Raw genomic sequence first — 13,210 nt, forward strand, 5'->3', positions numbered from 1 at the left:
AGTTTGTTTACATTTATTCTTGGTGTTTTTATAAAATTACAACCAAAACTTTCATTCTATTTTGTTTAAAAAGTTTGTTAATTTTGGGGGTTTCCACAGCAAAATGAATCCCATTTTTCCAGATTGAATTTTCTGTTTTTGCATTGTGCATGTGATTTTATGTCTAGTGTGTGAAAATAACATGAAAAAAATGACTAAACAAGGTATTGTCACATATGAGAGGTTGTGCTCATTAAAATGATACCAAATAAGCAGCAGGTAGTCTTTCAAATAGAAAACACAGATATTTCAAATATAGACAAAAGCGGAGACCCCTTGTGTTCCAAAGGATTAAAAATAAACGTTGTAAATGTACAATTTTGCGTGTAATTTCATATTATGATTATTGCAGATATTAAGTGGTTGGCAAATACTGTAAACTAAAAAAAGGAGAAATATATTTTTTTTTTTACCAGTTTTGCAATTGATTAGTTAATTTTTTTTTTTTATTGATTCCCAGCCCTATAAAACACACATGAAGGTCAACACACAAACGTGCAGCTTCTGCACAACGATTCCTAAAGACTCCTCATTTTTCTTATGGTAGATTTCACCCAACACACATGTGTGTGATGGAAGTTATTCACTGCTGTGGTTCCAGTTGTTGAGTGAACTCCGGACAGATGAGGCTCAGTGGAGCATTATCACAGGAACTCATTCATCCGGACCTGTAGACGGTCATATTAGAAGCATGTGATGTTGTTCAACACAGAGCAGCCAGTGAATGAAGGGGAGAGAACATGTATGAACTGCAAAGGAAGTGACGCAATGTTACATTGGTCTCCAAAATAAAACCCCGCCATTGACAATGCTCGATGCAGCATTAAAGTACGTACTGTCTGAGAACCAAACGTCGAGCGATGGTCTTCTGTGTAAAGCAGTAAAAGCGCGCCAGCTCCACGTTCTCCGGGTTTTGCGCTAGAACGCAGTGAGCGGCCTGCGGAGACATCACAGCGTGAGGGAGGCAGACCTGACCGACGCCCGCGTGCTCAGCGTCTCCGTACCTGGTACAGGTAGTTCAGTCGCTGGTGAGCTTCTTTGTCTTTTAACTGAAGAGCCATCACTAACAGAGACAACTCAACCGAATCCCGGTCGGAGATTTACTGTACTTTCGAAGGAGGTAGCACGTGACCCACATGACGCGCATCCGGGGAGATCCTTCAAAATAAAAGCCCACGAATCAATGCTGGGATGTTAGTGAAACATATGAGTGAAACTACAGGTAATTAAAAAAAAAAAAACACAGATAACTCAATTTCTCGCCCAGATCCTAAAGGTAACACGTCATACTTGTTCAAGCGCACCAGTTTTCAGTGTGGCGTCCTCACTGTTCTCCAAACTAATTACTGTGGATATGAGCACCTATTAAAAGAGTATACAAACCCAGCCCTTTAGACTGAACTCCTGTTTTGACTTCCTTATAGCTGATTACCTGGACAAGGTATGTTCCACTGTAGGCAGCAAGAGCAGGTAGAGATGGGAAAAAGCAGGACTGATTTACCAGCCCTTAACATGGGTTAAAGAAACGACAGACTGGACATACAATACTCCTTTTTAATATCAATAGCAAAGAGAGTACAAACCCTGTCGATCTAAAGTTTTAATGGCCAGTAAGGTGCGCCTTTGGGATGAGGAGTCGGACTATTCGGGACTAGAAATGGTACAGTGGACCGGTCAGAGAACACTATCAGCACATGCTGGATGCATTGAAATGTTTCCTATAAAACAGAAACGTCCATAACACATGAATCAGTAAAGAAATAACAAGTGCTCTGAGAACGAAACACTTCATAGACCAAAGGGGAACTAAAATGAAATTCAAGTATCAAAAGAACTAAGACAAGCAGAAAAGGTAAATTACAAATGTAGTAAAAATCACAGGAAAGGAGACATGACACAATCAACAATACATTAGACACGTTTTGCATTTGTTTAAGGCAGCTGATTAAAAAACTAAACAGAACTAGGCGTCTTCTTCATTCCACGTTAAATACAAGCCTAGCCCTACCTTGATGCACAAAGTCATCGATGCCCGACTCTGAGACGATACACTTCAGTCTGACTGGTCTTCAGACGAGATAAAATCAGAGTTCATGTGGACAGTTGTGGGGTTGTGCTCTTGATTTTTGGTCTTCTTCACAGTGAGGTTTGTCAGGGCTTATAAGGCTGATACATCAAGAGAGGCAAGTCACACAGTCTATTGTCTGGCACAAAAATCTAAACGGTTGGCACGTCTGCACAGCATGGGAGGGCAGTGCAGCTGCTCCTCTCTGCTAACGGCTGCCCTTCATGGCCTCCTTGGCAGCCAGGATGAGAGGTGTCAGACTGGAGAGGGGCTTCGCCAGCTTCAGGAATGGATGCTGAGGAGCACAATTTGATAAGAGGAAAATTAGACCAAACCCAAAACTTCAGAGGGATGATTCATGAACAGAAAAACCCAATGGCTGGAAGTTGAACCTGCAGAAGCTCTTTGCCTCCTCCTCTTTTCTCTACATCCATTTCCAGGCAGCGGTTCAAGAAATCTCGAAAAACTGGGGAAAGCTTCTCTGGATTCTGAAGCTCAGGGGTTCCATTTGTAGCAATCAGGTATAAAGCCTGCAAAACACGACAACGTCAAGAAGTGAGCCGTGTAGCTTTGCTTAACAACACATTTGCATGGAGTCACATTAAGCTTGTGGATTTGTTTGATAAAGGGTATGACTTCTTCAGACAATTGTAAGGACTTCAGGTAACATGTTCTACAACAACAACAACCCTGAACTCACCCGCAGTGGGTTTTCATTCAGGTATGGGGGCTCTCCTTCAACCATCTCAATGGCCATAATACCAAGTGACCAAATATCTACTTTAGGTCCATAAGCCTTTCTGGTCACAACTTCTGGAGCCATCCAGTAAGGTGTACCAACCATGGTGCTGCGTTTGCTCTGCTCTGGAGTAATCTGAGCACAGAAGCCAAAATCAGCTGTTGGAGAAACACAGATAGGAGTTGTAGTGATTGAATGCAGTGATTGTTGCAGTTGCTAGCTTATAATTCGAGCAAACTTCTTACTAAGCTTCACGGATCCATCCATTCCCAGCAAGACATTGTCACTTTTGATGTCTCTGTGAATAACTTGATTTGCATGCAAGAAATCCAAAGCTTGTAAACACTGAAAAAGAGAAGGCAGAGGGGAAGTAGAATTAATTTTGTTCTATAAAAGTGAGATTTATGCTACGATATGAAATCACTCAAACAATGAAACACACCTCTCGACAGACAGCAGCTATCTGGGCTTCATCCATGCAAGTCTCAGTGACGACATCAGTCAGGGAGCCACCAGCAAGATATTCCATGACAACAAACAGCTCATCCCCCATCAGGAAACTGATACGAATGATAAATAAATACAGTTCATTTCAAGGGAAGGGTCAATATTCAGACAACAGAAAGCTGTTGCCCTGCAGCCAGAAGGTCCCTCACCTGTCTAAAAAGTTGACGATGTTGGGGTTCTTCAGCTCTTTCATCACTAGGATTTCATTGATAATGAGCTCCTTCTTCGGCTGCTTTTGCAGATTGATTTGTTTAATCGCAACCTGAAAATGGAAAATGCCAGTTCTTAAATATTTTAGTACAGTTGATCATTTTCTTTTAAAAATGTAAACCATCTTGGTTTTGCCTCTTGAACCCAATCAAGTGACACAAGTGGGATCATTTAAAACTAAAATACATGTTCACTCTGTGGACCATGGCGGAGAGGTTTGAGAGCTGAGGTGATTCCTATAAAGGCTAAGAAGTTTGTGGGAAGCGCCTCTGGCAAGATCTCCCGAGGCAGAAAGTCATAGGTGACCAGTCAGATAGAGAGCGGATCAGAACCCCTTTTTTGACATCACCACGGCCGCGCCACAGAGCCAGGCCCGGGTTTGGAACTTGCAGGTCAGCAGCAGGTGGCTGGGGCTTTTCCCAGTCGAGCTTAGCTCTCCTGCAGGGAAGCTCAAACTGGGCCAGAGAAATGTAGTCTGTGCTGGGCATGACGGCGGGGGCCTCAGTGGGATAACCACAAAGTCTAGCCTTAGGGACATGGAACTTCACCTCTCTGGAAACCAAGGAGCTAGAGCTTTTGTCAAGAGGTCCTGTCTAAACATGGTGAGAGGCAGTGGGCCAGTGTGGGCTTAGCCACGACCCCCAGCTCAGCCAACAAGTGTTGAGGTCTTATTGGTGAACAAGAGTGTTGTATCTCTTTATCTTCTGCTGGGGGGTAGGTCTCTATGGTTTCAGCCTACAAGCCAAAGAGGGGTTCAGAGTATCTTGTGTTCTTCTGAAGTCACCGAGGCAGTTGAAAAAGCACATCAGCAGCAAGACCCCAAAGATGGATGAAGTCCACCCTAAACGCCTCAAGTCTCTGGATGCTGTTGGACTGTCTTAACTGACACGTCTCCACAGCATTGCAAGGCAGTTAGTTGACAGTACCACTGGACTGGCAGACAGGGTGGTTGTTCCAGTTTTCAATCAGGGGGACCCCAGAATGTGTTCCAACTATTGGGGAATCACATTTTCAACCTGCCTGGGAAAATTAATTCCAGAATACTAGAGAAGAGTCGAGCCAATACGCAAACCTCAGATTCAGTAACAACAGTCTGGATTTTATCTTGGTCTTGGAACTGTAATACAGTTCTACACACTACATCAGAGGTGTCCAAAACCAGTCCTTGAAAACCAGCATGCTGCTGGTTTTCAAGAAATCCTGCCATGTCTGCTGCTGATTACCTGGATCTGGCCTGAAGCTTCAATGGTTGGTTGGAAAACATGTAGGACACCGGCTCTCGAGGCATGGAGTCTGACACCCCTATTCTGCAGAAAATGCTCTTCCAGTTTTTAACCAGTTAACCACTTAACCAGTTTTGTGGAACTGAAGAAGGCGTTTGATCTGGGAGCTGCTCTGTGCTTGTGGTAGCCATACTGAGCTACATGGTCCGGTCCCTGTATGACCGGAGCAGAAGCTTGGTGTGAAAAGCCAGTAGTTGAACTGGCTGTCATGCTAGTCTCTCAATTTACCAGTAGATTTTTGTTCCAACTCTCTTCTGTGGTCATGACAGTAAGAATGTGGCCCAGAACACAATGGGCTGAGAAGAGTTTCCTCGGTAGGCTGGCTGGGGCTCCCTTAGAGGTAGGGGGGAGCTTGGTCACCTGGAGAGAGCTGCTGCTCCTCTACTATCGGGAGGAGCTTGTTGAGGTGGCTCAGGCATTTGGTTTAGATGCCTCGTCCACCCAGGGAGGTGTTCCAGGCATGTCCCACCATGCAGAGACCCCGAGGGAGACCCAGGACACACTGAAGAGACAACACCTCTCAGCTGACCTGGGAATGCCTTGGGATTCCTCCAGAGGAAGAAGTGGCCGAGAAGAAAAAGTCTGGACATTTTTAACTTTGAATTCTGCCTCGCAACCTGGTCCATATGAGTAAAGGAAATAAATGAATGAACTATCTCGTCTAAATCTAAAACGGATAAAAACTACAACATCTGATCAATTTCAAGGTGAGATTATTGCAGTAAAGGTTTTATGGTAAAGGTTATTCCTATTGAAGCTCTTTCCCTTGTAGTGCATTACCTCCTGTCCCGTCGCAACGTCGATGGCTGTGAATACTGTTCCTGATGCCCTGCAAATACAGCAACATTTGTAGCTCAGCCTGGCAGCATTTTAAGAAACTTTTGTCATTTCTCTGCACAAAGAGAAAGACTGATTAAAAAAAAAAAAGTTGATGCACAGTAGGGCTGCCACGATTAGTCAACTAATCAACGACTAATTGACTATTAAAATAGTTGACGACTGATTTAATAGTCGATTAGTCATTACTGTATATTATAACTAGGGCTGTCAGATTTGTCGCGTTAATTACACGTTAACTTGACATGTGCTTGACGCTGACAATTTTTTTGACGCATTAACTGCGGATTTTCTCATACGTGCAGGCGTCCCTCATCGCCCTCCAACTCACCAGCTGCTCTCACTGGATCACAGGCGGGTCTCCAACCACTGAGCTGCTAGCTAGAACCGGCCCGGCGCTAGGACACGGAGAGCTCCTGCACCCTAACCCGGCTCCGGTTCGCGTCCAGTACCACGTCTGGTGGTACCGGCTCGCGTCCGGCGCCGCGTCCCAAGAGCTGCGGACCCCCGACGTTCCGAACAGCAAGCGCACCGGGGGACGTTTTAAATGTTCTGGAGGTTTCAGCGTGATCCAGCCCCAACATAGCGGTCTGTCTGCCGGCATATTCACGGTGAGCTCCGCTGGACACGTCGCTACAATGCGGCGGCAGTAACAGACTGTCAAACTATCCACAGAGTATCCCGCTTTTCTCAGTCTTTAATGTTTTAAAAAACAAAAGTTCATTGGAAATGATAAATCTCTATTCATTGATTACTGTAGTTCACCAGAGGAGGAAAAGATTTGGTCCTGACAAAAAAATGAACATGAAAGTGTTATGGAAATGTTATTTTGATGTTTTTTATTTTATTTTACTGAACGTTGATTGAAGTTTAGAATTTAAAATGCCCTTCACTTGCACTTGGGCTTTTGTTAGGCATTTTATGTTACAGCCTTTTATTGTTAAGAAAGTTTATCTCAATACAATGTTACAAAATAAAGTATTTCTGATGAAAACTATTAATTTTGTCATTCTTGTTTTCATAATTAATGTAGAACTACTAAATTCCACGAAGCACACATTTTTTTCCTTAAAAAAAGGCCAAATATTAATTTGCGATTAATCGCGAGTTAACTATCGACAATGCGATTTTCGCGATTAAAAATTTTAATCGCCTGACAGCTCTAATTATAAGCAATCAGAATGTAGTAAAGTTAAAAGTTAAAATAGCATTCTGCCAGCTTTTTGGACTATTTTGGCATTTATTAAGGATTTTTAGGCTAATCTGGAGTTCAACTATTTCAGCTGCATGCTAGCTATTTTGGCTAACTTAGGCTAATTTGGCATCTAACTAATATTTTAGCTGGCGAATCAACTTCAGCGTTTTCGGCTGCCAAATTCAGCTTACAGCATTCACACTGCCATTATCACAGGTAATGCTATATATTTTTTTTTTATTTAGTTTAAACCAAATGATGGTTAAGATGTGTGCTTTACATCCACTTTGCGCATGAGCTGATTAGTCGACTAATCGGAAAAAATAATTGGTGATTTTTCGACTATTAAAATATTAAAATATTCATTTGTGCACAAACATCTTTAAAAGTTGAAATTCATTCAAAGAATTCAAGGAAAACAAGAACCCTTTCATAAGCGTAGTTTCCATAACTTGTCATGGTCAACTTTGTGCTCTGTAAAAAACAAAGTGCTTTTCAGCGCTGTGGAATCTATTTTCTTGACTAATACAATTTTTTTTTTTCTTAAAATAAAAATCATCCTCATTCCATATTTAGAGGTGGGAAAGGGTATGTTGTGTTATGGTGTGTAGAATGAAATCCCTAAGTAATCACATTCCAATTATAATTACTAAATGACAGGATTCTACTTATCATGTCATGATTCTAAAACACAAAGTTTTTAACTTCTAAGAACAAGTTGCATAGACTCATGTTGTGCTCCAACCCTATAATAACAGGTGCATGACGAAAGTACTTCCAGTCATACTCTAACACTCATCATTCTGTCTTTTTAGAAGTGCCACTTCAACACAGCTTTTTTTCCCTCCTAAAAATCAGTCTGCAGGCATTTCTTGTCAACATCGGTACTCACCCCTGACCAATTTTTTCATATCTTGTGTACTTTTTCTTGGGATCTCCGATGCTCACTATTGTTCCTGTAAAACACATGACATCCATGAATGGTACGGTCCAATGGAAGCCAACAGAGTAACTGCTTTTTTATACTGGTAATGAAAACGTGAGAGGTGATAGATATGATATATAATATGTTCAGCTTAAACCGCAAACTGAAAACAAAGCAGCAAAAAATAAAATATTTGGTATTCTTCCATTACTACAGGAGGTCTGGTCCAAACGTATATGAAAAGGGGCAATATCCATGTGTCAGTGAAACATTCGACTTATTAGTAATGTGCACACTGCTACTAATATGCTGTGAAGGTGTTTTTTCCCCTCACTCAGTTTGTCCATGATCTCCTCGTCGGTCATCTTGCTTTTCTTTTTCTGTCTGTCTGCAGCCTTGGAGGCCACATCTCCATCAGGACCTGTGCTTGCAGCAGGAATGGGCTCAATAACAGACCGCGTGTAAACCTGAAAACAGTTTAAAAACACACCCACTCAAAATAGTGTATGTGAAAAACTATTTCAACAATTATTTAAAAAAAGATTGTTTCTGATAGGAACGAAGCAGTAGTTTCCAAACAGTGTTCTGTGGTACACCAGTGGGCTGTAAGAGATGGTCAGGTGTGATGTGAAAGATTATTCAGTTTCACCTAATTGATGTAAAAACATTTATCAAGCCAAGATATCAGTTCTGTGTTCATCCAAAGAGGACCAGGTTTCTCACTGAGCAGTTAGGAATACAATCATAAAAGACTGTCTTCTGTATTTGATTCTATTCAAGATTCTTCGATGAGAATGACTGCATCACAATTAACTACAACTTTGATCAATTGCTTTCATTTTGGAAAAAGCTCAACCACATGAACTATCTTCATCAGTCTGACCAATCAGACGTCCTCATGGCTCAGAAGGTTTCTCTCTCCGTTCCAACAAAGATTGTGTTTGGTGGTGCAGCTGTTACTTCGTCATTCTATTGGTCAGGATAAACATTCTGGATCTGATACAGTTTTTAACATCTTGATAATCCTCTTTCTTCGTGATAATTTTTATTTATTGAAAGTTATTCAAGTTTATAAACCGACCAATCAGATGCCTCAGTAAAAGCATGTGGTGCCCCCCTCCCCCAAAAGGTTTGACAGATTTCACCAGTTTCCTCTGTGATTACTAAAGTATAATTGATTGATAGATTTGGTGTAGCCTGCTTTCAGTGGTAGAGATGTGGCCTTCCAATAAGATCACTCCTGATTGGCGACTGCAGTTACCATAGAAACGTCAATTCAGACTAACTCGGACCAATCACTGCTCACTGACATCATCTGGCTACAAATGGTGACTGAATTAACCTAATTTGGTAGGAGGCGGAAATAAACATTTTTTATGGATGACGTCACACTTGCTCTGTCCAGTTCTCATATACAGTCATTGGGTTCATCATTAATACAGACCAAAGAGTTTTTTTGTCATTCTCACCTGTTGGTGTGCCTTGTAATTTTTGTCAAAGAAAAATGTATCATGTCTAAGAAAACACTGGATCAGTGTTAGCTTACACTCTTTGTGTGTTCTGGTCGTGGTGCCACAACAGGAGGGGGAGCTTCATCGTCATCGTCGTCATCATCAATATCTTTAATGTTTGGAGAAGATGGCTCAGTTCCTTTTTTGACGGGCTGATTCAAATATAAACAAGAGTCAGCTAATGGTTGTGAAATCAACCGGAATGAACAGGACGACAGACAGAGCAGATACTTACCGACTGAGGTCCTGGAGTGAATGCGTCTTTTTCTGTTATTCAGAAAACAGTCTTATTAGTTATGACGGTAAAAGGTTTACAAGTTTAGTTTTTCATTTATATTTGGCAAACAAATCCAAAGTAACTTTAAACTTTCCAACAGTAGAGAGACAAGAGCGTATAAGTGTCTCGTCTAAGGTTACAAGTACTTCTAACCCCTCGCTTACACTGCTAGTGTCACAGCTCAGTTGCGTGCGCCGTAGTCTTTTCGTAACATTAAAAGTGAGAGAGAAACTTCCACTGCAGGCGTTCACGTCCTGCGTCTGCGGACTGACCTCTGCTGCGAATGCTTTTCGTTTGGTTCAAATTTTGACGGACGGCGCAGCTGATCGTCATCACTTTCTGTGAAGTTGGGGCTATTCACGACTTAAACCGGAAATCACGCGAGCGAATTTAAAGTGCATCCGGTATATTTTCAAAATAAACCGAACTTTCCGCTGAACTTGCCGGTTTCAGCGTGTCGTAAACATTACGTAATTTTCGTGTAACTCAAAGTGTGTTGCAGCACAGCGTTGTCAGTCATAACCATGGACGAGGAGAAGCTGATCATAGAGATCCAGCACTACTCTGTCTGGGCTGAGCTTTCACAGGCTGTGGCTGGAGCAGCAGCCAGTGTAAGCATTCGGCTGTAGCTAGTCCACTCCCAAAAAGCAATGGAGCCGTGGTGATAGCGGTGTAAGCCCGGGGTAAGCCTGGGATTTGAACCCTAAAACAACCAACTGCTCAACCCACTGAGAAACAGTGAATTCAAAGCCAGGAGTCCTTTACCTTTCTGGTATTTTCATGGTCAGGCAGTAAAAGTGTCAGACAATAATATCTTGATGAAGGCCCTCACCAGACGACGAGAAGCTGAGGTACTTCTGTCGACCGTTGTCTGTCGAGTCATAGAACTTAAGAACATCAAGTACAGCTTGTGGGTTTTTCTTCTGCTCTGACTTAGTGATGTTTGAGGTCTGGAGTAGTCGAGCCCATTGCTCCGGCATACCCTGCACAAAACAAACAGGTAATGTAAATGCTGTCCTGCTTTGGGTGTGTGTAATTGTTGTTATGCCCATCTAAAACTGTCAAAATATAAGAATAAAACACATAACACTAAAGATGGTCAATTTTTAAAATCTGCCAGGCTTTAAAAAGTGGTGATTATTTTAACAAGAAAATGTAAATACTTACAGTGAACTCCCCGGTAACAGCGTCAAATCCAACATGAATGGTATGTTCAAAATCTGACGGTGGGGAGATTTCTGGTCGCTCTTTATCTCTGTCCTTCTTCCTACCACCTGAAATAACCCATCTTCATGACACTTCCATAACAAAAGTTAACTTTGACTCTTTCAAATGTTAGAAAACTCACTCTTTTCCTGCCCCGAAAAGATGAATTTCATCATATTGCGAGGTTTTTTCTCTTCAGGAACAGACGGCAGAGGTTTGGAGCTGTGGTTCCCCACGAGTGAGTCTTTGCCAGCGTTGGTGCTGAAGATGGTGCTGCCGGTCCTGACTGGAGGGGCTGGAGGTTTATCCTCAGGGTCTCCGTTATCACACATTCCGGAGAGCTTGTTGTGATCCTCACTTGAATAATAAAGCAGGTGAACACCACAGGTCACAGGTGTAAGAAGCAGGATTAACCCCGTTGTGCGCAAAAAAAGCATCAAATGACTCCAACACAAACCTGACAAACTACAGTTTTACCATGAAAATCTGCAAACAGCCGTCTAAAGAAAGACGTCAACCACACAACAAGGAGTGAGTGATCCCTGTCCACAGCAAAGTTATTAGAATGCTGTAATGCAAACCTGGAGAGTAAGCACAACACTATTACCGTTCAGGTAATGAACGTGCTGCTGGAAACAACCTGAAACCACTCTGTTCCTCTGGGTCAGTCAATGCCACACTAAAAAACTAACTAACGCAGATCGCAAATAACTACCAGCGATGACGTCATGCTGCAGGACACTAAAGACCAAGCAACTGGTTTAAGTTAGTTTACCCTTTTGGGAGTCACTGGAGAAGCACCAAGAACAAAACCAAACGAAGCTATAAAAGACAAAAGTGTATTTTCTTCTCTTCCGTGTGAAGCAGTCGGAACTGAACCGCAAGTGATCTGGTTAAACCCTAAAATGACTGCTCAGCACCAGCGGTCCACGTTCCTTGAACGTGAGCGTTTCACGAGTGTGTAATAAAAATGTCCTTCAAAAGAATAAGCAGAGGGGCGGCTAACAGGCTAATGCTAGCCGGCTAACGCTAGCTGCAGCTCCCCGGCCAACAAGTGTGCTAGCTAACACAAATAGTTAGCTGCTACCACAGCGGGGCTGCTTTAACCCGGTTTAAGTCCGGGTTAAAAAGTTAGCATGATCCTAAAAAGTCTTGATAACAATGAGCAGAATAAAGGAAAAGATGTGAGGGTGCAGATTTACGCCTCCAAGAGCTAATTCGCAGGCTAGCGGAGGCGACAGAAGCATCGGAGCTCACCGGAGATTCCGAAGCAACTTGACTAGAACTTGACTCCTGGACGAACTTTGTCAGCGCGGAAACTCTAACAGGACCGTCAAAACCACTGCCGCGGTCGCAGAGGGCCCAGCAGGGACACGAGTCACTCCAGTACCCACATCAAAATATGATTAACTATTTACAGTAGAACTTTTCATGTGTCTTTTCGGCCCTTGAGTCCGCGATGGCGAAGGGGAAGCGGAACTAGCGAGCGGAGCGGCCCAGCCCCGGACCCAACCACACGCCGCTAATGAATGGAGCCAGAACCAGACTGTCTGAGGCCGGAACACACGGCCCAAGTCCAGACGAACCCACGACATTCTGACATTCATATGTGGATAGATCTCACTCATCATTCAAATTTATGATGAATTCTCATGCGACGTTTCAATTTGCGCCTTGTCATGCAGTTTGAAAATTCATAGTAGAGTATACTCTTCAATGTGAAAACCCCATTCAATCGGAAATATTTTAACATTAAAGTTTAAAAAACATTTTTAAAGTATTGTAATATTTTGGTAGCAAGATCCCAATAAAATGTATTTTACATTTTACAATTCAACATGCAATTCTATGGAGTTATTTTTGGGTCAATATTATATGAAACCCAAATAAAACAGTTTGAAAAAAATATTGGTGTTTGGCCCAAAAAATGTAAAATGTCCAAAACTTTTTGCTATTCTAAAATAAACTTTTTTCAGCTTCAAATGTTCTGTTTTTTTGGGTTTCAAAACTCAGAACTCAATTTCAAAACCTTTTTTCACTTTCAACTCTTTTTGTTTGTTTGTTTGTTTTCAAATCGGAAAATTTCAACACTTTTGGCTCCGTTGAGGCGGGGCTAACACGAAGAACCAATCAAAATGGATGAGGGTGGTAACTTCAATCCTGGTGCATTCACTGACTATGAGAACTGTGATTATTATGTCTTCCATGCTTGTATGTAACCCTCCAAGATGGCGCTTTGAATGGGCTAGAACAGCATTTTGGACGTCCAGCCTTGGGACAAACTCAGACTATGATTGTACAGACTAAACAGAAATTTTCTGACCGTAATTATCACAGTTCACAGAGTCAGTGAATGCACCAGGACTGAAGTTACCATCCTCTTGGATTTTGATTGGTCCTTCATGTTAGCCCCGCC

General features: G+C 42.3%; 2 protein-coding genes across 6 annotated transcripts in view; both read right to left on the minus strand.

The window, feature by feature from the left end:
- The window catches only part of rpp21 (ribonuclease P 21 subunit), a 4,703-nt gene extending 3,254 nt beyond the window's left edge, over nucleotides 1-1,449 (minus strand). For both annotated transcript variants that reach the window (XM_024258955.2, XM_024258954.2), the window contains exons 1-2: nucleotides 1,044-1,449; nucleotides 876-976 (exon numbers count right to left, since the gene is read on the minus strand). In XM_024258955.2, the coding sequence (XP_024114723.1) occupies nucleotides 876-976; nucleotides 1,044-1,100 (158 nt within the window). In that variant the 5' untranslated portion in view covers nucleotides 1,101-1,449. The remainder of the gene's footprint in view (nucleotides 1-875; nucleotides 977-1,043) is intronic.
- A 130-nt stretch (nucleotides 1,450-1,579) lies between these two features.
- Nucleotides 1,580-12,399, minus strand: pak2b (p21 protein (Cdc42/Rac)-activated kinase 2b). Of its 4 annotated transcripts, none has more exons than XM_024258949.2 (15): nucleotides 12,052-12,399; nucleotides 10,937-11,151; nucleotides 10,756-10,862; nucleotides 10,421-10,571; nucleotides 9,547-9,578; nucleotides 9,347-9,463; nucleotides 8,135-8,267; nucleotides 7,768-7,831; nucleotides 5,624-5,672; nucleotides 3,500-3,612; nucleotides 3,286-3,403; nucleotides 3,089-3,188; nucleotides 2,805-3,001; nucleotides 2,497-2,634; nucleotides 2,313-2,399 (listed from the first exon to the last, which is right to left on the minus strand). In XM_024258949.2, exons 2-15 carry the CDS (start codon nucleotides 11,124-11,126, stop codon nucleotides 2,313-2,315), a joined length of 1,596 nt encoding a protein of 531 aa, XP_024114717.1. In that variant the 5' UTR covers nucleotides 11,127-11,151; nucleotides 12,052-12,399. The 4 variants fall into 4 exon arrangements, with proteins under 4 accessions (XP_024114716.1, XP_024114717.1, XP_024114718.1 ...); XM_024258950.2 differs by lacking the exon at nucleotides 12,052-12,399 and adding an exon at nucleotides 11,570-11,936; XM_024258951.2 differs by lacking the exon at nucleotides 12,052-12,399 and adding an exon at nucleotides 11,252-11,343.
- Between the last annotated feature and the right edge of the window lie 811 nt (nucleotides 12,400-13,210).

The sequence above is a fragment of the Oryzias melastigma genome, linkage group LG4 (genome assembly GCF_002922805.2).
Source record: "Oryzias melastigma strain HK-1 linkage group LG4, ASM292280v2, whole genome shotgun sequence".
NCBI classification, from domain to species: domain Eukaryota; kingdom Metazoa; phylum Chordata; class Actinopteri; order Beloniformes; family Adrianichthyidae; genus Oryzias; species Oryzias melastigma.